At 41.7% G+C, this 27,932-nt stretch overlaps 1 protein-coding gene across 1 annotated transcript in view; it reads left to right on the forward strand.

Annotated features, from left to right (window-relative positions):
* Positions 1-8,259: 8,259 nt before the first annotated feature.
* CCDC162P (coiled-coil domain containing 162) overlaps positions 8,260-27,932 on the forward strand; it is a 28,213-nt gene continuing 8,540 nt past the window's right edge. Inside the window, 7 exon segments of the mRNA XM_038001036.2 lie at positions 8,260-8,379; positions 10,963-11,155; positions 13,822-13,949; positions 19,950-20,150; positions 20,873-20,993; positions 23,034-23,263; positions 27,650-27,852. Coding sequence (XP_037856964.2) covers positions 8,260-8,379; positions 10,963-11,155; positions 13,822-13,949; positions 19,950-20,150; positions 20,873-20,993; positions 23,034-23,263; positions 27,650-27,852 — 1,196 coding nt within the window.

The raw sequence follows: 27,932 nt of genomic DNA on the forward strand, positions 1-27,932 counted from the left end.
ATTTTCTAAGCTAGTGTGACCTCTGACTTATGCCTGTTGTGTCTGTAAGTGTGAAATCTTACTGTTAAGTGTTGTTCATATGCACACAGTCTAGAGCAGCACTGGCCAGCAGAAGTATAATGCAAGCCACATACATTATTTAAAATGTTCTAGTAGCTACATTTTAAAAAGTACAAAGAAACATGAAATTTTAAATAATGTAATCTGTTTAGCCCAATATCTATATTATTTCTACATATAATCAATATTAATAAATCATTGAGTGATCATACATTTTTTGTACTAAGTCTTTAAAATCTGGTGTGTATTTTATATACAGATAGCACATTTTAACTCAGACAAGCCACATTTCAAGGGCTTAACAGCCAGTGGCTAGAGGCCACATGTACTGAACAATTCAGCTTCAGATATTGGGAATTTTTTTTTATTTTCCTGACCCAGTGGCTTAGAGTCCTACCTTCACTCAATCTTCAAGACACCCTTCTCTTTTGGGTCTCCTGCCCTAACAAGCACCCACCAACTCCTACTCCCTCACGACACACAGACTTCCTCTCAGGTCTTCCCTTACCCCTCTGCCCTCCTGCTTGGGTTCTAACTCATCAAGCCCAATTAATTTGGTCCTCAGTGGAACTAGAGAGGTGAGTTAAGATACTTTTAATACCAACATGCTACAAGACAAACACATCTTTCTCTTACTAATATTGATCCAACCACAGCTGTGGTATCTTATTATGCTAATGGATATTTTTCAAAATGTTCTTACCAAAGAGCCCTCTCTCAGTCTCTCTGTTCTGGGTTTGGGCAGGAGATAGAAATAAAGGAGGAGAGGATAGGCAAATACTGTCCTGCCGTACTCATTACAGGAGGAACTTCTCGGGGTAATGCATTTTATTTATATATATTTTTTGAGATGGAATTTCACTCTTGTTGCCCAGGCTGGAGTGCAGTGGCGCAGTCTCAGCTCACTGCAACCTCTGACTCCTGTGTTCCAGCGATTCTCCTGCCTCAGCCTCCTGAGTAGCTGGGATTACGGGTGCCCACCCCCACACCCAGCTAATTTTTGTATTTTTAGTAGAGACGGGGTTTCACCATGTTGACAGGCTGCTCTTGAACACCGGACCTCAGGTGATCCGCCCACCTCGGCCTCCCAAAGTGCTGGGATTACAGGTGTGAGCCACTGCGCCTGGCCTTCATGCAATATTTCTTTCCTATGCTCTCATAAATGATAGGAAAAACAGTGCCTATTTTTGTTCTTAACAGCTCCCAGCTGCTATTACTTCCGTATGAGACACTCAAGGAAGTGGCCTTCCGTCTGTCTTTAATGGGACCACGTGGTTTAGCTACACCCCATGGGTGTGGCCTTGTCAGTATTTACACCAGGATATCCAGCTCTGGACAGTGTGATTCTTTCCCACAGAGGCGATGGGAGGCACAGATGTTAATATGTTGGGTTGAACTCACCAGGCCCAGGGTTGAGGCTGCTGGGAGCAAACCACTGGGCTTACCAGACCTCAGGAAGGCTCCTAAAATGGAGACCCCTTTTCTTGGGCCCGGTGAGTTTGATCCCATGCTGAAAGTCTTGGGCTAGTATTAACAAATGTTCACTCAACAACAATGCCAGAAAAAAAAAGGCACCCACCGTCTGTCTTGGACACTTTGCCATTCTGTGAGCCTACTTAAAGGCATGTGGCAGAGCAGAAAGAGCCCCAGAATGAGAGCCAGCAGCCTTTACCTGGCTGTGGACCTTGATTATGTCTTCTCAGGCATGGAGGCCTGATACCCTGTGGCACGTTCAGGATCTGCCAGGACTTGACGTGCTGGTAGCAGAGGCTGTTGTGTGGAAGTGGTGGGAGAAAAGGCGGCAGAAAAGCGGGCCCGATCATGAAGGGTTAGGCTCTCCTTAGGATGGGGGACTAATTCCAAGGTTGGTGGGGGAACAGATAATTTTTTTTTTTCTTGAGACAGAGTCTCACTCTGTCACCCAGGCTGGAGTGCAGTGGCATGATCTCAGCTCACTGCAACCTCCACTTCCTGGGTTCAAGCGATTCTCATGCCTCAGCCTGCCAAGTAGCTGAGACTACACCACCATGCCTGGCTAATTTTTGTACTTTCAGTAGAGATGGAGTTTTACCATCTTGGCCAAGCTGTTCTAGAATTCCTGACCTGAAGTGATCCGCCCGCCTTGGCCTCCCGAAGTGCTGCGATTGCAGGCATGAGCCACCATGCCCAGCCCAGATAATTCTTTTAAATGGAAGAATGACTCTTTTCATTGGCTTGTAAATTTCCAGAGGATCTTTGCGCATGTGTAATCACATTTATTCCCTTGCTTGTAGTCCTTCATGAGTTTCCTGTTTGTCACAAGACAAAGTCCAGGCTCCTTGGTAAAGCTGACAATGTTGGGCACAATCTGGCTGCTGCTAAGCTCTCAGACCTCATTTCTCTTCACTGTCCCTATATGTCTGCCCTTAGGGAGCTGGGCCTAGACCTTCCCTGAATGGGCAGAGCTATCATTACCTCTGGGCTCCTCTGTCCCTCACCTCCTCTTTCCTTGGTAAATGTGTACTCTTATCCAGAGTCTGCTCAAGTGTCACCTCTCTGGGCCTTCCTTGACATCTCAATGCCGAGCTAAGTGCTTCTCGCCATGACTTTGTCTACTTCCATTACAGCACTGAGCACATTGCTGTGCTTGACTGTTGGCCTGTTTGTTCCCACAGGCTGTGAGCCTATCACTCATCCATTCATTCCACAAATATTCTGACCAATAATATACTAGGCACTGTTCCAGGCACTGGGGATTTAGCAGTGAACAAAATGGGCACAAATCCTGCCATCATGGGACTTATTTCATGAAGAAATACAGACATTAAATAAATAAATAACGTATATAGAACATTCAATGATTTAGCACCAAAGCTTCCATAGACTTCCAGAACAAATCTGGATGTATTTTAAAGGTGCAGCTAGCATGATTTCCAGATAGAGAAGCCAAATTTGATTCCAAAGCTTTGGCCTCTCCATTTGGAAGTTTAGAGTTGCCATCAACTGAGATTTGGTTAAAGCAGATTTGTTGGAAAGATCCAGATCTCAGTACAGTACATGGAAAGTTTGAGATGCTTAACAAGATGTTCAGGTGGCAAAAGGTAGTAGAGAGCTGGATATATATTTTTCACATTGCAGGTATCAAATGTTTATTTGATAAAAGAAAAGTTCTACCTGTAACAGAATGGTAGCATGCTCACAAAAAGACCATGTACATGAAAGTGCTTTGCAAAGTTATCATGTTGAAATGCAGAACAATTAGCTGTGATAATAATAATATACTCTACAGACTAGAAAGAAAGGTAGAGTAGAAAATATATTTGATTTTCTTTTTAAAAGATTATAGCCAATAGATTGAGTCATTCACCCAACAAATTTTGATGGGATTCTTAGACTGAACTATTATTATCCAAAATTAATGCAATATGATTTAGAAAAAGGTAAACTAGTCAGAGAAGTATTGTCTATATTGCCGAAAGTTCTAAAATTCACATTAACAAGTAATGGCAGAAGCCACTAGGGTGAAAGGAATGAATGATGGACCACCAATTTTCCTATAGTTACTATATTCAGCAAATAGTTATCTTGGCATCAGTTAATTTTCAAACTAAAAACATATGAATCATTGCAAAGGTCATATTATTTCTTACCCAAACAGATAATTATTGCCCTCTTCCTTCTGCCACTCCTCCAAACATAATATTGAAGCATCAACTCTCTAGACCACAAAACCATTAGAGGGAGGGTCTTCCACATGACTGTGGAAAAAATGAAAATAAACAGGAAATAAAGAAACATTATAGTAACTGAGCCATAACCCTGCATGAGGCAATTTAGTCATCTGGTCTTTAAAGTGTATCTCCTGTGGCACAAGTATGTATTTCAGAGACACAGGACAAAGGGAGGAAGAGAGCGAATTATGGCAGAAAGAGAAAGAATATGTATGCCTATATAAAAGGTTCAGACAATGGGATGTGGATGAGAAGAGTGGAAAAATGACCGCTAATATAGATGATGGCATTAAAGTTGGCATCTTGACAATACTATTGCTTTTCATCAGCTTCAGAACTTAATCCAATTGCCATTGCCTGAAAGTCTTATAAAATTCTTCTGTACAAGAACTTTGGGAAAGGTCTTTTCCAACAAAGTGAATGAAGTATAACACGTTAAGTTGTTTCTTTTTTCCTCAAAAGCAAGCTCATTTTACATAACAAGAGACAGAAGCTAAATGCTAATAGAAGCCAACATGGTAATTTATATATCCTAGCTGTTTTTTTTATGGAACATGTCATTTTCTCAGCACATTTTCTATTTTCCACTGATACCAATCATTTTGTAAGAAATCATAGTTTCAGGTTGGATGCAGTGGCTTATGCCTGTAATCTCAGCACTCTGGGAGACTGAGGCAGGTGGATCACTTGAGGTCAGGAGTTCATGACCAGCCTGACCAACATGGTGAAACCCTGTCTCTACCAAAACTACAAAAAATTAGCCAGGCATGGTGGCGCATGCCTGTAATACTAGTTATTCAGAAGGCTGAGGCAGAATAGCTTGAACCCAGGAGGCGGAGGTTGCAGTGAGCCAAGGTTGCACCTCTGTACTCCAGCCTGGGTAACAGAGTGAGACTCCATTTAAAAAAAAAAAAAAAAAAAAAAAAGAAGAAGATAATTTCATTTTTGGAATTCTAGTCAAAGGAAGCTATTAATTATTAAAAAGTTGTGCCGGGCACGGTGGCTCACGCCTGTAATCCCAGCACTTTGGGAGGCCGAGGCGGGCGGATCATGAGGTCAGGAGATCGAGACCATCCTGGCCAACGTGGTGAAACCCCACCTCTACTAAAAATACAAAAATTAGCTGGGCATGGTGGTGGCGCATGCCTGTAATCCCAGCTACTCGGGAGGCTGAGGCAGGACAATTGCTTGAACCCAGGAGGCGGAGGTTGTTGTGAGTCGAGATTGTGCCACAGCCCTCCAGCCTGGTGACAGAGCGAGACTCTGCCTCAGAAACAAACAAACAACAACAAAAAAAAACAAAGTTATATGTTTAAAGCATAGAAAAATCAAAGCAAAACGAAAAACGCTGCTAGAGGAATGATGAACTATTAAGTATCCTTTTGATGAAATATTATGAACTATAACTACTATTTAGAAATGTTCACATTTACTTATTAGAAGGTTTCTATGTTTCTGCTTGAATGGTTAAGAAACAGCACATAAAAACTAATTATACAGTCACAGAAGTGAAGGGACCCAAAGAGCGGCCCCATCCACCTTTCTAATATTGGCAATTAACCATGTAAGCAGACGATAATCTGTCCTGTTTGTTAAGATTCCAGGAGTGTTCCTATAGTTGTACTATAGGCAGTGTCACATACACAAAACAATTGATAGGTCTTTGGAGAGCCAGGATATGATTGTTTAAAAATAGCTAAATGGATTCTATACAACTGATTACTTAGCAAAGTTTTTATAAGAGTTAATAGATGTAAGATGAAAGATTAGGAGCCAGTGATTTCAAAGCTTAAATGACTCATGAGTAACAACTAAGAAAATCAGATTGTTTTTCTTAAAATATAAAAATATACTATATATATGTGTTTAAAAACAGAAAATAGGCCGGGCGCTGTGTCTCACACCTGTAATCCCAGCACTTTGGGAGGCTGAGGCGGGCAGATCACCTGAGGTCAGGAGTTCGAGACCAGCCTGGCCAACATGGTGAAACCCCATCTCTAAAAAAAAAGACAAAAATTAGCTGGGCATGGTGGCACGTGCTTGTGATCCCAGCTACTCTAAAGGCTGAGGCAGGAGAATCGCTTGAACCAGGGAGTTAGAGGTTTAAGTAGCCGAGATTGCGCCACTGCACTCCAGCCTGGTGACAGAGCAAGACTCATCTAACAACAACAACAAAAAAGACCCCAGAAAATAACAAATGTTGGTGAGGATGTGGAAAAACTGGAATCCTTGTGCACTGTTGGTAGAAATGTTAAGTGGTGTAACTACTATGAAAAACAGTATGCAGATTCCTCAAACATTTAAAATAGAATTACTGTATTATCCAGAAATTTTACTTCTGGCTATATACTCAAAATAATTGGAAGCAGGGGTTCAAAAAGATATTTGTACACCTATATTTATAGCAGCATTATCCATAATAGCCAAAATGTGGAAGCAACTCAAGTGTCTATCAACAGATGAAATAAGATGTGGTAGTTCCATAGTTATTATGGAATGTAATTCAGCCTGAAACCGGAAGGAAATTCTGACACATGCTGTAATATGTATGAATCTTGATGGGATTATGCTAAGTAAAATAGGCCAGTCACAAAAGGACATTACATGAGATACCTAGAGTAGTCAAATTCATAGAGACAGAAAGTAGAACGGTGGTTGCCAGGGGCTCAGAGGATGGGAAAATGGGGAATTCTTGTCTGGTGGGTACAGATTTTTAGTTTTGCAAGATGCAAATAATTCTGGAGATGGGTGGTGATGGTTACACAACAATGTGAATGTACTTAATGTCACTAAATTGTACATGAAAATATAAGATGGTAAATTTTATGTTATATGTATTTTACAATAATAAGAATAGATAGATAGATCTGTAGATAGGAGAGAGAGAGAGAGAGAGAGATGATAGATATCTAGGCCAGTGTTTTTTAACCTCTTTTCCATTATGGCTTCCCCAACAAATATCCTTTTTCAACTTTTTTTCCCTACTCTCCTCCTACGAAGAAATGTTAACACCAGAGATATGCCATAGATTTGCTTATGTGCAATGTGTGTATCTGTGCTTTATATATAAAAATAATAAGATTTTTTTTGTCCTCCAAGAACCACTTTCCACCTGAGCATTATCCCCCCATATAGAATGTATGTATTAGGCTGTGGTGACATGAGGTCAGAATCTATGAAGGCAAAACACAGGATTTTTGATGGGCATATGTTAAAAGCACAAGTAGAGATTACAAATCATAGAGTCAAAGAAACCTATATGCACAAATATAAAAGCCATTCATACATTCTTTTATTTAACAGATAGGCACCTACTATGTATTAGGCCCTGTGCTCGGTGGTGAACAAAAATAGACATGTTCCTTACCCTTACAGTACTTTGCAATCCAGTGGGTGAGACAAATATTGGTCAAAAATCATACAAATAATGTAAAACAGGGACATCAATTTCCTCAAAAGAGAGACTGAGAGTTCCTTGGTACTAAAGGGAGGCTGGGCAGGAGGGTTTCTAAGGAAGTGATGATTGAGCTGAGGTTGGAAAATGAAAAGTCTTTAATTAGGTAAAAAGTAGAGGGAGACCTTTCCACAGAGTGGGGACAGCCTGTGCAAAGGACCTGTGGCCAGAAGGAGCATGGCACCCATAAGAAACCAAAAGACAGGAGTAGTTGGGGCACAGACACGAGGTGGAAGGTGATGCACAATGGAACTTAGCTCTGAGTTTCTCAATCTTGGCACTGTTGATATTTGGGGCCTGATAATTCTTCATTGTGAGAGGCTCTCCTGTCCATTATAGGATATTTAGCAGCATCCCTGGCCTCTACCCAGATGCCAGCAGTACCTCCCACTAGGTCATGACAACCAGAAGTATCTCCAGACATGGCCAAATGTCCTCTGGGGGGCAAAATCACTCTCAGCTGAAAAACACTGGACTAGAGAGATACGCATGGGCCAGATTGTATGGAGCAAAAACTCCTGTTAAGGAGTTTTGCTCTATTCTGTGGCCCATGGGAAGCCTCTTAGGGATATAAAAGGGGGAAGGGGGAATGACACAATCAGAATTGCACAATCAGAATTGTAAAAGTTCCCCAGCCAGCAGTGAGTAAAATGGAGAGGAGGGAAAGCCTAGGCCAGAGGAGTCATGCATAGACCATTTAAGAGGCTAGGCCAGTTTAGAAGCTCCTAGACTAGTCCTCATGACATATAATAGCTTGGACTAGAGTAGTGGGTAGTGGAGATGGGAAGAAGTGAAACGGGAAAGTTCCCTGATTTCCCCTCGTAGAATGTGCAGCAGGGATGTGGCTCACCTGTTCAATGGCCCTGCAGCTCAAACGCCAAGGAGTAGCATGCAGACGGGCAGGTGCAGAGGCCAGGGCAAGTGCTTTGTGCTCTCAGTCCCACTTAGTGTCTAGCAGTGGGTGCCTGCAACCCCAGTGTTACAAAGCCCTTTCAGCTGTGCTCTCTGCAGATGGCTTGAGTGCTAATCAGCTCAATGAACCCTCTGCCTTTTCACAAGGGCAGAGGGCCAGTGTGACAGCCTTCTGTATCCCGAGCTCTTGCCCAGTGTCCCAGAAGAATCAGATCACACGTGGCCTCGAAGGACGAGTGCAAGGTTTTACTGAGTGCTGGAGTGGCTCTCAGTGACATGGATGGGGAGCCAGAAGGTGGAGGGGTGGGGGAGATAATCTTCCCCTGGAGTTCAGCTGTTTTCAGCAGAACTCCTCTGGACATTCAGAGGCCTCTTCCCTGCTTCTCTGTCATGCTGCCCTGCTGCTCTCCGCTGCTCTGCATCGCTCTCTGCCTCTCTCTACTGCTCTGTTCTCTGTTCCTCTCAACATTCAGCTTCTTGTGTGTGTGCCCGCTAAGGTCTCAGGTTTATATGGGCAAAAGATGGCGGGCCAGAGTGGTCTTGGAAAATGCAACATTCGGGCACAAAAACAGGAGCACCTGTTCTCACTTAGGTCTGAGGGCATAGGCCCAAGGGTGGAGCCCTCACCCTTCTCTACTCAGTACTTCCCTGCCCCACCTCCTACATCAGAAGTGGATGAATTTGAGAGACAGGAAGTAAAACTAACAGAACTTGGTGATATATTGGACAAGTAGGGTGAAGCAGAAAGAGATGTCATGAATGATTCATGCTAAAGGAAGTGAATGGGTGGTAGTGCTATTTAGTAAAATCGGCTGCAGATAGCCTGGGTTTGCTGGGGGAAGATTTAATGATTTGATGATTGTTAAAATTGAGTGGGCTTTGAGATGCTCAGGAGCAGTTGCCAAATAGGTAATTGGATGTGCAGGTTTGGAGCTCTAGGGGGTCGGGATTGGAGGCATAAACTGGGGGAGCAAATGGTCTAAAGGTGGTAATCTCAGCTATGAAAGTGTCTGCCACCTCCTAGGGAAGGAACAGAGGAGGAAAAGAGGAGGTCCCAGGAGGTGGCTTGAGAGTGGCCGTCATTTAATGACTGGGTAGAGAAAAATAAATACACTTCACAGTGTCAGACAGAATGACCGGAAACTAGGCAAAATCAGGGAAAACGTGGAGTCCCAGATGCCCAGAGAAGAGAGTGAGTCAAGAGTCAGGAAGCACTAAATTGTATCAGATGCTCCTGAGAGATTACATAAGATGATGAAAGAAAGTTTGTTGCATGTAGAGCAATGGTCATTGTTGGTCTTAGCGAGGGTGGTTTGGGTGGCTTGGTGGAGCCAAGGGCCAGATGGCAATGGGTTGAAGAGTGGGAGGTGAAGAAATGGAAATGGAGAGTGTAGATAACATCTTGGGAGACTGGACAGTGAGGGGGAGGAGAGCCACACAGTGGAACCTGGGAAGGGTGTGAGGAAGTTTCACAATGAGAGGGACGTGTGCACATTTCAGTGTCGAGAGTCCAGAGGAGAGGAGTGGGATATCCACGAAGGAGCAGGGATGCTGCTGAGGTGGGAGGCAGTGGTCCTAGAGAAGGGGGCAACACTGTCCTCCACTGTGCAGAGGAAGCAGGAGGGGAGAGGTGTGAGCCCTGGTGGGGGGCAGCGGGGAGTGGCGCACGGAGAAGCTCCTGTTGGGAGTAAGAGGAGACTACGCCTGTGAGGGAGGGAGTTCCGAGGCCTGAGGAGAGTGGAAAAGTTTGAAATTGTGAAAATTATTATTAAAATAATGATTCTCAGGGAGCAGCAGATACTCAGTTTTCTAAGAAAAATAGCATGATGATGGAAACACTTCTTACTAGTATTAGACTCCTAGGATTGTCAAAACAAAGTACCACAAACTGCGTGGCTCACAATGACAGAAATTTATTCTCTCACAGTCTGGAGCCACAAATCTAAAATCCAGGTGTCAGCAGGACCGTGCTTTCTCTGAAGGTTCTAGAGGCAATACTTCCTTGCCTCTTTCAGCTCCTGGTAGTTGCTGGCAACCCTTGGCAATCCTCGGCATTCCTTGACTCACCCTAGTCTCTACCTCCATCTTCACATGACCTTCTCCCCCACGTGTCTGTCTCCAAATTTCATAAGGATCCCAGTCATTGAATTAGGGCCCACCCTAATCCAGTATGACCTCATCTTAACTTGATTACATCTGCAGAGACCCTATTTTCAAGTAAGTTCTCATTCGCAGGTTTCAGGTAGACATGAATTTTGGGGGACACTATTCGACTTAGTTCATTACTAAGCCACGAAACTGTGCTAATACATTTTAGAAGTACTTATAGAATTAAAACAAAAATATTTTTAACCTAACGTTTAAGGATTCCAAGTGCCTTACGCTCATAGAATCACATACTCCTGACAGCTAACGTAGTCTGTAGTGTCTCCACAGTCTCCATGTTACGGATGAGAAAACGGAGTCTGGGAATAGCTGAATGACCTGCCCAGGATGAGATCCTGGCAGAGCCAGAACCTGAACCCGGGCATTCTGACTCCAGAGACCACTCTAGGCTCTATTCCCTATCTTTCTCCAGTTGCTACTGAATTTATCAGAAAAACAAACTAATCAGCTAGTTATCCACCTCAGGAACTACCTCTTCCTGCCAACATTCTTTGTTAATATATGTTTTCTGCATACAGCTTTTTATACATTCAGAATATTTACAGCTTCATACTGGCAGCCCACTGTGTGGGAGCAGAAACCTGCTGCTTGTCCATGTGGGATGGCAAAATATAGCTCTCCCTTTTCCAGTAACATCTGGGCTTGGCTTTCTTTCTCCAGGTCCACGGCATCCAATTCATGGAGTTCTCGGAAGTGGAGAATCAGGATGACTACTACAGCACAGAAGCTGGCTGTATCCACACCCAGGACCAGCAAGGGGTGCATGTCATGTATGAGGAAGCCTTGAGTGATCTCAAGGAACTAGAGGCAGAGTTGCTGCTTGTGGCTAGCCATTACATTGAGAAAGAAAGGGGTGAGAAGTCAGATTAAAAAAAAAAATCAACTGCCCAAATAAACAAAAAACACTAAGGGCTTCTTTTTATGCTCTCCACCCCAAAATATAAACACATATCCAGTAGTATCTGAAACTGCAAGAAGCACACACTACCCCCACCCCTAAAATGCATTCACTTTAGAAGAGAAACAGTTGTTTCCAGCTCAAGCCCCGCTTCTGATAGAGATGGTGACTACTGTTTCAGGGCTGGGTTGTAATTCTTGCTGTGGTTCAGACTCTGCTTGTTGAGCAGGGGCATTTCTTTCCTTTTCTTTCTTTCTTTCTTTTTTTTTTTTTTTTTGTTGTTGTTGCAGCAGGAAGTTCCTTTATAATGGCGAATTTGATGATACACAGTTCTAGCATAGAGCCTCAGTCACTGGGCCCCAGGAGGCCGTAAGCAGCAGGTCTGAGAGGGACGACCCACTCCAGGGCTCATGTCACACTGATACACGCGCCAGGAATGGCCACCCATGTACTCCTAAAGTTCAACCCACCCACCAGTTCAGTCAAGAATTATGCTTTTAATTCTTCATGTTTGGCCACTGAAGATCAAATCTACCATGATGACAGGATTTCAGTACAACAGGCTCTTTCCAGTCACGACAGACAGAGATGTCCAGGCTCTTGATACGAAACAAAAGTTCCTTTGACTTCTCTTGCAAGGACCGAAGAGATAAATGTTTTCTTTATGATCTGTTGAAATATTTACATAGACTTAAAAAAACAACTAACAGTCATTCTGTGCTCTGGTTCCCCAGAAGGTTTCTCATGATCTCCCCTTCGATAGCTAGAGGGCTTGTGTGTCAGGGGACAAAGAATTAAGACACTTTAAGCAATAAAAATCCTAGTGTAACACTCAGAGGCAGATCGTGAGCTTGAGGGGGCAGGAGGGGTGGGAGGCAGGTGCTCCGATTGAGTAGCAGGGTGCAGCCTTCTGGGAAAGCCCAGGGGAGACAGAAGCATCAAGGAGCAGGAAGCCCTGCAAGGGAAGGCCCAGTTTCTTCCTTGCTCTCCTGAGGTACAAGGGACAGCATGGCCCCTGCATTTTCACTTCTCAGGGCCGAAGACCTGACCTCTGACCCTCTACCCACTCTGATGACCTGCACGCTAAATTGGGTGGTCTCTGACTAAAACAGGCTTAAGTCAAGATTTGGGATTTTACTCCCAGGAGCATTTCTGAGTCACCCACTGGGTGGAGGGGATGTGGTGCAGGACCCTGAAGAAAGGAAAATAAGCAAGTGAAACAAATGACTTTTCTAAGTGGTAGACCTTGAGGAAACTGCATTTAGCAGCAGAGACAGCCCTGGGTTCCTAACAGGAAACCATCAGGATGCAGGAACATCTGGCTAGGAAAATGCCAGACAAGCCCCAGAGGAAGAAATCGTTACTTAGGGTAATCAAGTAACACATAACCTGTATTTTCTCTTCCTTTTGGCATCACTCAAATTGATTCAATTTTAGAAATAGATGATGTAAGAATATTCTTTTGGGATACTATGACAGCATTGGAATTACATCTGCAAAGAGCTTAGAATTTCTAGACACATTGCAATACCTAAAGGGAAACTTAATCAGGGTTTGTGCTATTTTGTAATATGTGTAGACTGTAATTAAAGATAATTCACATTCATATTGTTACAAAATGCTGCCCAAAGAAAGTTTGACAACTAACTTTTCAGATCCCAGACAGAATTAATTTGATGTAGGATTGAATTAATTGTCCTGTCTTTGCCATTGGTATCTGAATCATAGGACGCAATGATGGCATCCAACATTCCAAGGTATTTAATTTCAGCTCTTAGCTTTTATCTTTACTGGTTATCCTACAGACTAATGCACCATTTGGTCCATATTAATTTATAATAGCATGAACTATTTCTAGCTGCTAAGAATTTAATTGGACTGAGACACTTAGTCAGTAGTGTCTACACTGACACTTTAACCACATGGGCATCTTTCTTTCAATTGAGCTGGTAAATGTATAGTCATCTATTGTGAAATGATTTCCCAACTGTTGCTATGGAAGTTCTTGATCATCTTTCTCTTGTTTAGTACCCATCAGATATGTGATAATTATTGAACTCAAATTTCAGCACATGAAAGTATCTTATCTTTGAATATTTAATTCTAAAATACAATAGTTAAAAATTTAAAGCAACAATAATGCCAGTAGTGAAAAGTAGCATTAACAAAGTTAAAAAAATCAGCTGAATAATGAAAATTACCTTCATTGATTTAAGTTAGTAATTAACATAATTAAAGAATATCTTGGAAACATTTCACAATGATGGAAATAGCAAGTCAAACTGAGTTTGTTGTTAAACCCCAGGGATTTGTTTTTAGAGAAGGAGAAATATATACCTTGCCTTTAAATTGTGGGTTTGAAGACATTTTAGCATAGTTTTCTTGTTAACTAAATTTTTTTTTTTATTTCTAAGATTAGTCTTTAAAACTGAATTTTAAAAATAAAAACAAAAGCTCCTGTTGACTTAGAAGTAACAAGTATGAACTCAGGCTTCGTCCCAGGGACTGGTTCAGCATTTCTGTTTCTGAGATGGAGCTGATAATCCAAGGGGCACATTTCTAATTGGAACAGGTTCCTTGGAAGACCTGTCTCTAAACATTCTCACCCTCTTTTCTCCCAGGTCACAAAGTGGGCAGCGAGCCAAAGAGTGGCCAGGACTGGGGATGGACCAATGCAGGTGTGGACAGATTTGCTGTGCTGTATGACATATGGACTTGGGAAGCAGCTCTTCTGGAAAACAAGCGCCAGGTATTCTTGCCTAGGAGAAAAAATGTCTGCTAAAAAACCATTCCTACAAAATCCAGTCTTTTTTCTGTTTTTGTTTTTGTAAAACCCAGTTAGACTTTTAGAAAAGTTCTCAATCAAGAGAATAATTATTTTATTTAAATAATCTTGGCTAGTTATAAGGATATAATAAATTTTATTTTCTTTACTGAGGTTCATCACAAAAAACAAAATGTGAAAGATACTTCTTTATATTACAGGTATTATTTGTTAGAGGAGTGTATAATTCCTTCTTATAATATGTATGCTTTTAGTGAGAATGAATGATGGTTTCATTCATGCTCATTGTGCAGTCATAGGGACAATGCTCACTTTGCTAATTACAGACAAATTGACCTGATCATGGCCTGTAGAAGCATATGCCACATGTGGGTAGGTGAAAGCATTGGACAGGGTGCTGAGTGCAATGTTATGGGGGTGAGTTTAAAGCAATGAAACAGCAGGTTACTAAATCATCACTGTGTCACAAATGGTTCATATCCCAATAATGAATGAAACACTGCAGGTTTACTGTTCTTCATTTGTGCCCTTAGCATGGATTATTAGCCCTTCTAATAATCACCAATTGTTAGGCATTTACTTATCAAATATGAAGTATTTACTCCGCCAGGGACTGTTCCAGGTGTTCAGGGACATATAGATAACTAAGTGAAGATGATTTTTATCTTTAAGGAATTTGTCATCTACAAAAGATTCAATCTCCAAGCAAAAATTATAACCTAGTTCTTAACAGTTTATAATTGAGTACATTCATAAGTCATGGGGACTCTGCAGAGAGATTTGTCCTGGGGGAGGGGAGCCCTGTCCTGTGTAAGAAATGCTAGAAAGCCTTTCCAGAGGAATTGATATTTCATCTTGATACTAAAACATGAGTAAGATGTTGTCTGGCAAGGAAGAAAAGATTCTTAAGCAGACGAAACAGCATTAGAATGTCTGGGGAATGTAAATGGGAAGGACCAGCTTGGGGGATTTTATTTTGAGAAATAAAATCCTACCTTCTTGGAGGATGGTAGGAAGACTGTTATGGCTGGGATGTAAAGGCATGATGGGTGGCAACAAGCCACACATGCGTTTTGGGTGCAGCCTATAAAGGACCTGCTAATTATATTATTTTAGAGTCCATCTTATAAACAAAGAAGAGCCATTAGTGAGTTTCCATAGAGAGAAATATGATCATAGCTGTGTTTTTAACAGCTACCTTGGGTGTACGTGAGAGAATGGATTGGAATAGAGCGCCCCTGAGAGAAGAAGTGCAGTTATTGCAACAGTGACCTGAAAAATTAGGAGGAAGCATACAATGACAATAGAAGAATAGAAAGGCAGAGAGGCGGTGAGACTAGGAAGGAGGAACAGACCTGAGAATACTTTGTAGAAGTGGAAATGGCAGGATTGGAAGACTGGATCTGGAAGTTGGGACAAGAAAGTAAAGAAGGAATTAAAACAACTTCCTGAGGGTTAAGGAGGAGGCTATTAACTGAGACTGAACCCAGGAGGAGGAAGAGTGTCTTTAGAGGGGAAAATGACATAGGCCCTAGGACAACAAGGCGTTTGAGGGGGTTTGCTGAAACTCAGGTGTGAATGTTTTGTGGGCAGCAATAGGTCTGAAGCTCAGGAACAGGTATGAGCTGAGGTATGAATATGGAGGTTGAACCACAGTGATGAATCAAAACAACTGAGAGAAACTAGAGATATCTGAAATGTAGCCCTAAGTAATATACCTACATTTTTTTTTTTTCTTTTTGAGATAGAATCTCGCTCTGTCACCCAGGCTGGAGTGCAGTGGCACGATCTCAGCTCACTGAACCTCTGCCTCCCAGGTTCGGGCGATTCTCATGCCTCAGCCTCCTGAGTAACTGGGATTACAGGTGCACACCACCATGCCCAGCTAATGTTTTGTATTTTTAGTAGAGACAGGGTTTCGCCATTTTGGCCAGGCTGGTCTCAAACTCCTGACCTCAAGTGATCCATCTGCCTTGGCCTCCCAAACTGCTGGGATTACGGGCATGAGCCACGCCCAGCCCCTGAGTAATATACCTACATTTAAGGGGCAGGTCATGAAACAAGAAGCAGTAAAACTAAATAGACCAGAGAAACAAGGAAGAAATGAGTTTTAATTAGGAGGGGATGGTTACTTGTGGAGTTCCATGAAACGTCAAGAGAGGAACTCCTAAAACCCAAGCAGCTTGGTCCGATGGTCACTGGCAGCATTGCAGGACTCTCAGAAGCATGGTGGGGGTAGAAACCAGGTTGTAGTGCACTATGATATGGTCAGAAGATGGGGAAATGGCAATGTTTTCTTTGAATTGTTTTGCTAGTAGAATAGATGGTTCACCATTTCATCTGCTCTCTGGTTGGTCTGTTACTCCTAGAGATGTAGGTCACCCACCCTTTGGCAAACAATTGGCCAGGCTTCAATAGTGCAAGCCTTGGACTTTGAAAAAAATGTTCCTCTTTTCAATGATAACTGGCCCCTACAGCATTAGTCTGGAGTCTTAATCTGCCCATTGGAACCTTAATCAACAGAGTGAGAGATTTAGATGCACAGTGTAGTAACTGGAATGGCTGTATGAAATATAAATAAGACAGGATCCTTAAACTCAGCAAGTTTATGGGTCCAGGCATGATTTTTTTTTTTTTTTTTTTTTGAGATGGAGTCTTACTCTGTCACCCAGGCTGGAGTTCAGTGGCGCAATCTCGACTCACTGCAAGCTGTGCTTCCTGGGTTCGCCCCTTTCTCCTGCCTCAGCCTCCCGAGTAGCTGGGACTACAGGAGCCCACCACCACACCTGGCTAAACTTTTTTTTTTTTTTACTTTTTAGTAGAGATGGGATTTCACCGTGTTAGCCAGGATGGTCTCGATCTCCTGACCTCGTGATCCGCCCGCCTCGGCCTCCCAAAGTGCTGGGATTACAGGGCATGAGCGACCCCGCCCAGCCCAGGCATGAATTTTAAACAGCACCCCCCACCCCTTTCTGTACTCTCTCTCCCTACCTTCCCTTTCAATGCCTCTGGGCCTCCTTTGGAGGCCCCCGGCAAGACTCAATGGCAATAGAAGAGGAGGAAGGCAGAAAATACTGAAAAACGAACCAATTTCTCCACACTTCAGCCTAGGATTCATTGTGTGGTAAGGTGTCAGGACGGTCCACTAGTTCCTTCTGTGGTAAATGAAACTATTTTGACTTAAAAACATTTGGTGAAAATATCTCCCTCTTTTCTATCCTGAGAATAAATTCCCTTTAGAAACTGAGCTATCGGTGCGAAAACTGTAAAATGGCCAAGTCAGAAATTTTGTCAAAAGAGCCTATTTTTAATAGATAAGCCAGATTTCTATCTAAAGTAGTTTATTTCCCCCAGTACTATTTCCTACAGCCAAGTTTCCTCAGCTGTTTTTGATTGTTAAATCTATTGGTATCACTAGGGTTAAGAATTGCTTGAACATATTGGGTTCTTTTAAATCCTTATGAAGCTCATAAAATTAGAGCTGGTAGAAACTTAGGTAGATCAAGGGATTCTTAGAAAAGTCAGGTATCAGCTGTAGCAGCTCCTAAGTGGCACTGTACCATCTGCTAAGTCTTTCTACAGCTACCGAAGGACAAATGTACTGGATAAAAAGATCATTCCTTAGAAAAGCCAAAAAGAAAATGTCCTGTGCTAAGTTGGGTCTAGCAAAGATTTTCTGTTTTGCACTTTCATTTGACCTAAAATACTATTTTAGAAGTTTTTTTAAATCCCAGGGGAAAAAAATGAAGTAAAAAGAATATAAACACAGTAAGGTTTGAGATTATTTGTCTATTTTCCCATTTTCTCCAATATTTTGCGCTTACCATCAGCACACACCATATATTATCTTGCCTGAGAGTTGGCTCTTGACACACACAGGTGACATTTGACAGACTGGGAAGACTTCTTAGACAAATACCAGCCCAGAGTTGAAATGGAAATGGGCCACTTAGCAAACAGATAATAAATAGAACCCATGAGGCAGAAAGATCTTGGCCCCATCCCTGTTGGGAAAGAATTCATAATAAAATTATGCAATGATCTGAGAGCCTCTCGAGGTTGAGCACAAAGCTTAAAGAAGCTTCATCAATTTAAAAAGAGAGCCACAGTTTCCTTCCCCACAGCTAAGTTTACCAGATAATATAGTGCAATACTTGGGACATACTTATACTAAAAAAGTATTTATTTATTTGAAATTCAAGTTTGACTAAATGTTCTATATTTTTACTTGCTAAATCTGACAGCCCTATCGACAATGATAAAATGGCGATTTAGCATGAGCCTCTGCAGTCTGGTATCAGGTTGGAATCACCATCTAGAACCCTTCCCCCACCCCCAACTCCCCACAAACTCCCCCTGCTAAATAACCAAACAATTGGACTCTGTGCAAAAACAGGTCAAGGAAGTATAAATACGATAAACCAGCTTCTGGGATTGCCCTGGCCCAGCTAAAAAGGTTCAAGTGAGTCCAGAATGAGTTAGAGAAGTAATTGTTTCTTTCCTAACTTCACCTGGGTCTACTGAGGGACACCCTTCTTACCCCGATCCAGTCATTCTTCCTTCATTTCTGTGGTGTCTTCTGCTATGTAATAATTGAGTGTTATTATAGAGCAGAGGTTGGTGGATGGAACAAGGTAACCGAGATCACCCAGCTGGCATCATTTTCCCTGGGACTCATTTAAAGGCAAGGATGGTCTCCACCTTCCCTCACTTTGCACTCTTGATGTGTGAGTTTCTGACTTGTGGAGCATCTCTGTGATCTGAGCTTTTAGTTTCCTTTGGTGTCTTCCTTTTCATACTAAGGTTGATCCAAGGTCCCTTATACCCAAAGGACATCCTACAAAACCAGGTGCTAAATAAAGTGCTTCAGGCTCTTCCTCCTTGAGCCTTAGCACTGGGTCTCCAAAATAAAGTATCTCTTAGTAAAGCAGTATTTGATTCCTAGTGTGCTATTCATCCTCAAGGGTTCAATTCTTTTGTGTAGAGGAGGAAAAACTTTTTCCTCTGCTTTCTTAGATTCAGTGCCTGGGTTCTGAAAATGAAACTGACAAAAGACAGATTAACAGGAGAAGGGATTTATTATGCACTGTACACATCAGAGCTACTTATCTTGCCCTAGGGTCCCAGTTGGGAATTCCAACCCAGTGATCTCTGAAGAGCTTTTTCCGATTAGCATCATGACTAATCACACACAAATAGAATTTACACACAGAACAGAAATTCCTTAAGCTCACAGACAAATGTAAAAGCAAAATCAAGAGACATCTCTTTCTGAATTCCCACACTAAGAGCCCTCTTCAGCAGTTAGTGTCTTGAAGCTTTTCTGGTGTTTTAGAAAAGACTTGCGAACTCCACTAAAACAGATCTCCACTGGGGTTTTGGACACTTGATATGTTGGAGAGTTCTGTTTGTAAGGCCCAATCTAGAGGACTTCAGTCTGGGATAAATCACTTTAAATATAGGAAGCACATTTACCCTCAGCCTTCCATTCTACTCCTGTATCGTTTTTGCGTAGGTGAAATGTGAACAAACTATTAAAGAAGAGGAGTCAGAAGCGGAGCTGAGACTGTAGAAGTCAGGAGGCCACCTACTTAGCTTTGGTGATGGAATAAAATGGAAGAAGGAGAATGAGTCCTTGGAGAGAGGTGTTGGAGATAAATACATTAAGTGTCTTAATGTGTTGTCTGATTGGAGCTAATAATTATTATATAATTACCTCACCCCCTTTTTATTTGTGGATACCAGAGGAACAGGGGATGGAAGCAGGAACTCAAACTCAAGCCTAGTTCTTCTGGCTCCAGAGTGTGTGTTCTTTCCCTTTCCCTGTCTAACTCTGTCTGTAGGTTTACTAGCTGCACGGCACTGTATTGGTACTGCATCCCCACAGTATGGTGGGGCCTCCCATCTCTTTGCTGGGCCCCAAGGCTGCCTCTGCTAATCCCTGACTACCAACCTTATTTGCAGCTTCTTGACAGTTACTTTGAAGCCTACCAGCACACGTTGGACCCTGAGGAGAGGTTCGCCTTAGCACAAGTGATGACGGACCTCGTGCACCGGCGCCCGAGGTTTGATCTCAGCCACCCCTATTTCATTAAGGCCTACCGAGAGGAATGCACCTGCCTGAGGCTTCACCTGCAGTTAGTGAGGGGCATCCTCACCCAGCAGGTGAGTGTAGTTGGATTTTAAAATACTACGTGCGAGAAGAGGTTGGAAAACACAGGCCAGAAATGAAAATAGTGTTTTCCTTCCATTGCAGATCTGAAATCTGTGTTTTCTAGGCCAGCATGTACAGCTGACTTATTTGTAAGCTCACTTGCATTGTTGAAATCCCAGTATAACTATGGTCTTAAAGAGAGATTTCCACCCCTAATTAGAGTTAATAGTCCACAAGGAATTGATGACCTTAGTTTTCATTAGATTGCAAAGTTTATTTGTAGTGAAAGAAGAACTAATGATACATCTTTTTGACATTAATGTATAAAATTTTGTTTATTTTTTTAAAAGTGTGATTATTTTTAGGACACTGAAAGAAACCGTCATATTGTATGTCCTCTAGGGAAACGCTAATGGCTTGAAGCAAGCAAGAGACAAAGAATTGTTGCCACCTGGTTGAAATTTTTTCCATGTAGTCAATTATTTAACAGAAAGATTTCTCTTTTGCTGCTTAAACTTGTCTGAAGTCAGTTGCCTTTGCTTCCCTTGGCTATCTGGCTCAGACTGAGAAACCAGCCCATTGCAAAAGAGTCTTCAAAACAATGTCAGGGTGAAAATTAGTCAAATGATGAAGAGACACAAAGGGACGAAATCCTTCTCATATCAAGGCTTATAACTCATGGCTTTGGGAAAGTTTAACTTTTCTAATTTTAATGTTTACGCTGCATTTTTAGATAGAACATCAGCGGGAGTATGTCCAGAGGATTTGGCGAGAGGATCATCTGGACAATAGCAATACATTTGGACTTCCCCTTAATATAGTTTGCAAACATCTTATTTCCATCAACAATAGCTGATAAGTTGATGTTGTCTTTATACATTTTATGTGTGATCTTCTAGATTAATTAAGGATAGAGTGTTAAATCTCAGTACTACTCTATAAAGCACTTCTCAAGTGCTTGGGGGAAATGAAAGAAGTAGGTACAAAGGCCACGAAGGAGGGATTCCCTTGTATATTGAGTATCTTTTTGTTTTGTGACTAACAAAGAATAGGAGGCTAGAATTTAAACATATGCCACTGGATACAGAATCATCATTTTCTTGAAAAGGCCTGGGGAAAAAGCAGTTGCTCTTGAGATGCTGTCAGGATTTAACCAGATGCACCACATGAGCCTACATGTATAAAGCTTGAAGGTGCTTAAAAGCTTCTTAAAAAGGAATTTAAGTGTCACTAAAGAGGTTTCTGCAGATTTGCCTTGGAGGGTCACAACAGAGTTAAATTTAAGGAGCAGAGTTAAATTTCCTGTGACCACTCAGAGAGGGTACACACTTTGTCACCCCCTAGATAGGCAGCATAACCATCTCCCTCATTCCCTTTTAACCTTTGAGGGTGGAGGAAACTGGGAAGCAGGTGACAAGCCGCAGGTTGATCTGCATGGCTCTAGATCACAATCTCTCAATTGCCTCCAAATGGGTGGAGAAAATTTCAACATCCAACAAATATTTGTTTGGCACACAGATGTGAACAACACAGGCATGGTTCTATGTTCCCGTGAGGTATACAGTCCAGCAGTAAAGGCAACTTTATGTAAGAAATTGCCATAATGGGTTATGGTATAATCTTGGGGACAGGCAGGGCATCATGGGAGCAAATATCTGAGATTCTCATTTTTTGAGAAAGAGCCCCAGGCTCAAAACTCTGCATTTTCTCCATAGATCTTCCACAGGACTGATTTCTTCTCTGTAATAAACTTGAGACACCAGCTGTGTGTGTGCAGCTTGCTATGGCAAACATTTACTGTTCAGGAAATGGTTTCTGGCAGAATATGCTAGGGTTATATGGATACTAAAACCTGCCAGAATAGTCTCGAAAGCAAGTATTATTTGCTTGGTGAGATTCCTTTCCAGACTTTAGGCTGTTTTTATATTGTAGATTCAGGACTAAGAAAGATACCATTTGCATCAATGTAAAGGGAGTTACAATGTTCTTCAGTTCTGTGTAGGTATAGAAGGACTCTCGACTTGTGCTGACCCCTTTATATCTAAAGAAATAACCCACAGATGAACTTTTTTTAATTTTTTTTGCTTCTGGCCTCATTCATTTATGAATGATTACAGTCAATTTGAATGATTCCAGCAGTTATGTACAGAATTTAAAAATTGTCTTTGTTAACATTTTGGGAAAGAAGGGATAAAGATTCAGATGAAATATAGAAACTAATAACCATGGAAATTATTTGTCTTTTATGTAGTCACTTTTGAACTATTTTGTTATATATTTGAGTAAATATTGATTACTGAAATGTTGACAGTTTTGCTGTATAGTCTTTTTTTTTTTTTTTTTTTTTTTGAGATGGAGTCTTGCTCCGTCGCCCAGGCTGGAGTGCAGTGGCACGATCTCAGCTCACTGCAAGCTCCGCCTCCCGGGTTCATGCCATTCTCCTGCCTCAGCCTCCCGAGTAGCTGGGACTACAGTACAGGTGCCTGCCATCATGCCTGGCTAATTTCTTTTGCAATTTTAGTAGAGACGGGGTTTCACTGTGTTAGCCAGGATGGTCTTGATCTCCTGACCTCGTGATCCACCTGCCTCGGCTTCCTAAAGTGCTGGGATTACAGGCGTGAGCCACTGTGCGCGGCCTGTATAGTCTTATTCTTATTGAGCTTCTAGAATATACATCTGTGTCTTTCCGTTTTTAAAGGTTCACATTAAAGCAAAGAACATGTCATGCAACCCAGCAGTTTCTCAGACTCTGAGGTCCCTCTGAGCTCTCAGTTTTTCCTAATGCACTGGACATACAGGAGCTGTTTTATTGGCCCTTAAAAATATAAAATTGAAATATCTTTTGAATTTTAAGTTTGTTGTGTAAAATTGTCATTTGTTGTTCTTTTCTTCAAGCCCGGCTTCAAAAAATGTTTATCTGCTGGAGTTCCACCCTTCCCTCAGCCTGGTAGCGCTTATCCCCAAAGCCCTAGAGCATCTCTTCCAAGAGGCCTGCCATGCCTGCAGACCCACATCAGCCAGTGGCCTCGCCTCCCTGGAGCGACATGTCCTGCAGCTGGCCCTGGACCTGTGGCTCGCCCCAGCCACGCCTGAGGCCTGCTACAGTGCACAGCTCCAGAAAGACGTAAGTTCTTTTTGAAGGGGATAGTTGGGTCCTTGGCAGGGAGAATTCTTTTTTTTCCAGATGTTACTGTTTAGCTTTGTTTTTCTGTTTGGCTCTATTCCCCCATTATTTGGCTAGAGACAGAGCTCAGTCATAAGCCTTGCCAATAGTTTTATGTGATTTTTTGGGGGATGGGGTCAAAGTTTCTCATTTGTAAAGATACTGCTACAATTAAAATTTAAACGGTGATATATGTGGGTATGTGGAAAATGTTTTCTGGTTTATTATTTATATTTTAACAAATATATTTTAATTAAAAATGTTATATTTTCTTTCCACTAAGACACTTCCTAAATGTGTTCTTTTTGTCAAGATCGGGCAGAAGACAGAAAGCATTGATCAGAATTCAAGTTCAGTCCTGCCATTCACTTGCTGTGTGACTCTGAGCATGTCTCTTAGCCTCTCTGACCTCACTTTACTGTTTCTGTAAAATTACGTTTGTGTACTTGGTAGGGGAGGTAGGCGGAGGTGAGCTTGATGATCTCTGAAGCCCCTCTCAGCTCTACTGCTCTATAGTTCAAATTGTGGGTTAATGATTTACATGGTGTTTGTAGTTGGATTTTAATCCTTTTCTTTTTCTGTTAAGGCTGTCAAGGTTACTCCTGGGTTTCCAATTTGACCTCATTCTGTGTGCATACTTGCTATATGACAAAGAAACTTTCATAGGCCCCCCACTGCCCAAACTGTCTGCTCCATAGGTCTGCCTTGGCCTCCTATCCCCTCTTGACTAAAGTAAAAATTGATTTTATTTTACAGCGACCAAAATAACATAAAATCACAGAGAATTCTAGCAAAAGCAGAAAGAACAAAATTGAATTTAAACATCACCAATCTAATGAATTCATATCATTATTTTTCTGAATTTAAGTATTGTTAATATGTGTGTTGTACATAGCCATAATCATAGTTTTTGTCCATGTTATTTCCTCCTCTTCTCAGTTAACATTATACTACATATTTTTCCGTAATGCTAACTCATCTTAGACTTACCTTTATGACCACATATAATTCCCATATCTGATGAATAAAAACTTCTCTAATCATTTCTCTCTTGATGGACATTCAAGTGGTTTCCAATTTTTCATTATCATGAAAAATGCTATAAGATATATATTTTTACATAAAGATTTTTCCATATTTTGAATTGATTCCTTTGGATAGGTTCTTGGAAACAGAATTACTAAAATAAAATTTAAATATTTGGATACATATTAGCAGATTGCTTTCCAAAGAGTTGTGCCAATTTATAATGACACTCATGTATTTTAAGAGTACCAGTTCTGCTATACTGTGTAGTATTAGGCAAAAGCATATGATGTATGTGCGAATATACACATATACATGAAAAGTGGTATTATGCTGTTAATTTGCATTTTCTTGCTATTTATTGAGCTTAGTCTTTCAAATGTTTTGTTACTAATTATATTTTTTGTGAATTTTGTTCTTTCCCTTTATGTGTCTGTTGGAATCCTAACATTAGTCCTATCTACTTACATGAGCTTCTCTTAAATAAGAATTTTAACCTTCTTTTTGTCTATAATTTTATGCAAATATTTCCCCATTCATCCCCCCCTGCACCTTTTGTTTTGTTTTGTTTTGTTTTGAGGTAAGGACTCACTCTGTTGCCCAGGATGTAGTGCAGTGCCACAATCACAGCTCACTGCAACCTCAGTCTCCCCAACTCAAGCCATCCTCCTACCTCAGCCTCCCGAGTAGCTGGGACTCTAGGTGCACACCATCATGCCCAGCTAAATTTTTGTATTTTTATTAGAGAGGAGGTTTCAGCATGTTGTCCAGGCAGGTCTCCAACTCCTGGGCTCAAGTGATCCCCTGACTTTGGCCTCCCAAATTGCTAAGATTATAGGCACAAGCCACTGTGCCCAGCCTCTCCATTTGTCTTTCCATTTTTTTTTAACATAAACTTATTTTCATGTAGTCAAATCTATTAATCATTTTCTTTATTATTTCTTCTGTCCTAAATTCAGAAAAAATCATACTCCAGATCTTTCATATTTGTCTTATTCTAATTTTTAAGTGGTTGGTTTTATTTTTAAAATATTTAACTCTGGCTGGATGCAGTGACTCGCGAGTATAATTCCAGCACTTTGGGAGGCCAAGGTGGGCAGGTCACTTGAGGCCAGGAGTTCAAGACCAGCCTGGCCAACACGGTGAAACCCCATCTCTACCAAAAATACAAAATTAACTGGGCATGGTGGCAGGCACCTATAATTCCAGCTACTTGGGTGGCTGAGGCAGGAGAATCACTTGAATCTGGGAGGTGGAAGTTGCAGTGAGTCGAGATTGTGCCACTGCGCTCCAGCCTGGGTGACAGAGCAAGACTCCATCTCAAAATAAATGAATAAATAAAAATAAACAAAATAATAAAAATATTTAACTCTTTTAATATTTCACCAGAGAGAGAGAAAAGAGAGAGTGTGTGTGTGTGCATGCATCTGTGTGGTATATGAGGTAAGAGTCAAAACCGAATTTTTCCTCAAATTACCAGCCATTTATTCTACTACCATTAATTGAAGATTCCTTTCGCATTGCCTTATGATACCACATTTAAAAGATGTATTTGAGGCCAGGCATGGTGGCTTACGCCTGTAATCCCAGCACTTTGGGAGGCTGAGGCAGGCGGATCACGAGGTCAGGAGATCGAGACCATCCTGGCTAACACAGTGAAACCCCGTCTCTACTAAAAATACAAAAAGAGATTAGCCAGGCATGGTGGCGGGTGCCTGTAGTCCCAGCTACTCAGGAGGCTGAGGCAGGAGAATGGCGTGAACCCAGGAGGCAGAGCTTGCAGTGAGCCGAGATCGTGCCACTGCACTCCAGCCTGGGTGACAGAGCGAGACTCCATCTCAAAAAAAAAAAAAAAAAAAAGATGTATTTGAAATTATTTTATAAATTATAGTGAATATCTGGGATACCTGTCATCTCCCATTGCTGCTACATAGTTTTATTATTTTTGAAATCTGTCCAAATTTATACCTATAAGTGATAAGTATTCAGATTAATATTTTATATTAGGTCAGAAAATGCCCTCAGAAGGCATGCAGGAATTTATTTAATAGGTCTCTTTGTTACCACTTTGGAAAACTTTAAGAGCCTAGAAATTGCATCCTTGAGTAGCCCAGTCTTTTGGTAGATAAGTGGATAGACAAAGGAGCTTATGTATCCTGGGGAGCCAAACCAGAGAGGCAGGGGGTCTCCAGACTGGGTGGTTGCTGGGAGTGGTATATTCGAAGACAGCAAAGATGTTACAGCAGAGGTACCCACCAAGGCAGCAGGGTGTTAAAGGACAGTGTGGTTACTTCACAAATCACCCAGGGCCAGCTCTGAGTGAGGGAATGCTGGAAAGGCAGTTTGGTGTACTGTAAAACAGCTGAACTTGGAATTAGGAAGCCCAAGTTTACTCTTAGTACTGCTATGTGACCTTGGAAAGTTTCATGTTGCTTCAGATCCCTCACTGACAAAGGGGAATAATGATACCTACGTGACTCCTATTTCATGGGAATCTTGTGAAAATAAAAACGAGTTAATATATGTAAAAATACTTTGAAATTTTGAAACTGTAATTAGAGAGGTATACGCAAAAAAAAAAAAAAATTGTTGGTGGGGCACGCTGGCTCATGCCTGTAATCCCAGCACTTTGGGAGGCCAAGGCGGGTGGATCACAAGGTCATGAGATCGAGACCATCCTGGCTAACATGGTGAAACCCCCATCTCTACTAAAAATACAAAAAATTAGCCGGACGTGGTAGCACACGCCTGTAGTCTCAGCTACTCAGGAGGCTGAGGCAGGAGAATTGCTTAAACCCGGGAGGCGGAGGTTGCAGTGAGCCAAGACCGCTCCATTGCACTCCAGCCTGGTGACCGAGCAAGACCGCGTCTCAAAAAAAAAAAAAATTGTTATTGGCCACCAAAATACTTTTAAAAATCAGGGACTTCTATTTCTATTTAGTTTGTCTTTGGCATAGACAAGTATCCCCACAGTGAATATCTAGAGATTTGTTTATTTAGACTCATAACATTTATAATAATGATAACAGCAGATACTTTTGCATATGTTAACCCATTTAACCCTCTCAAGAGCCCTATTAGGAAGTTAGTACCTATTTGCATGCAGTAAGGACTGTTATTATCCTTATCACCACTTTATAGATGAGAAAATTGAGAGATAGCAAAATTGAGTACATTGCCAAAATCTCACAGCTTCTCAGTGGCAAAGTTAGGACTTGAGCCTAGGAAATCTGGATCCAGAGTTTGTGCCACTGACAGACAGTGTATTTTTTTAATGTGAAAATTATTCTATGTTTTAAAGGATATTTTGTTTTCTTTCAGCTGTTTTCAGCTAAAGTTATGGGAGATCCCTTTCTCGTGGGGGAGATAGGCCTGCTGGCATTCAAGTCTGCAGCAGACGAAGGACAGAAACAAGGCCAAGACTCTCATGTGCTACTCTTGGAGATGTTTTCCAAACTTCTGGAACTCTTGACCCTCCGCCACCGGCTGATAGAAATGAGCCTGGAGAGTGCACACTTAGCTCGGTCAGTGGAGGTCAGAGGCCCAGGTGGAATATACGGTTTGCAGCAAAACATGGGGGAAAACAGGCCATGAGACTCCCTGC

Source organism: Chlorocebus sabaeus, chromosome 13, assembly GCF_047675955.1.
Source record: "Chlorocebus sabaeus isolate Y175 chromosome 13, mChlSab1.0.hap1, whole genome shotgun sequence".
Taxonomy (NCBI): domain Eukaryota; kingdom Metazoa; phylum Chordata; class Mammalia; order Primates; family Cercopithecidae; genus Chlorocebus; species Chlorocebus sabaeus.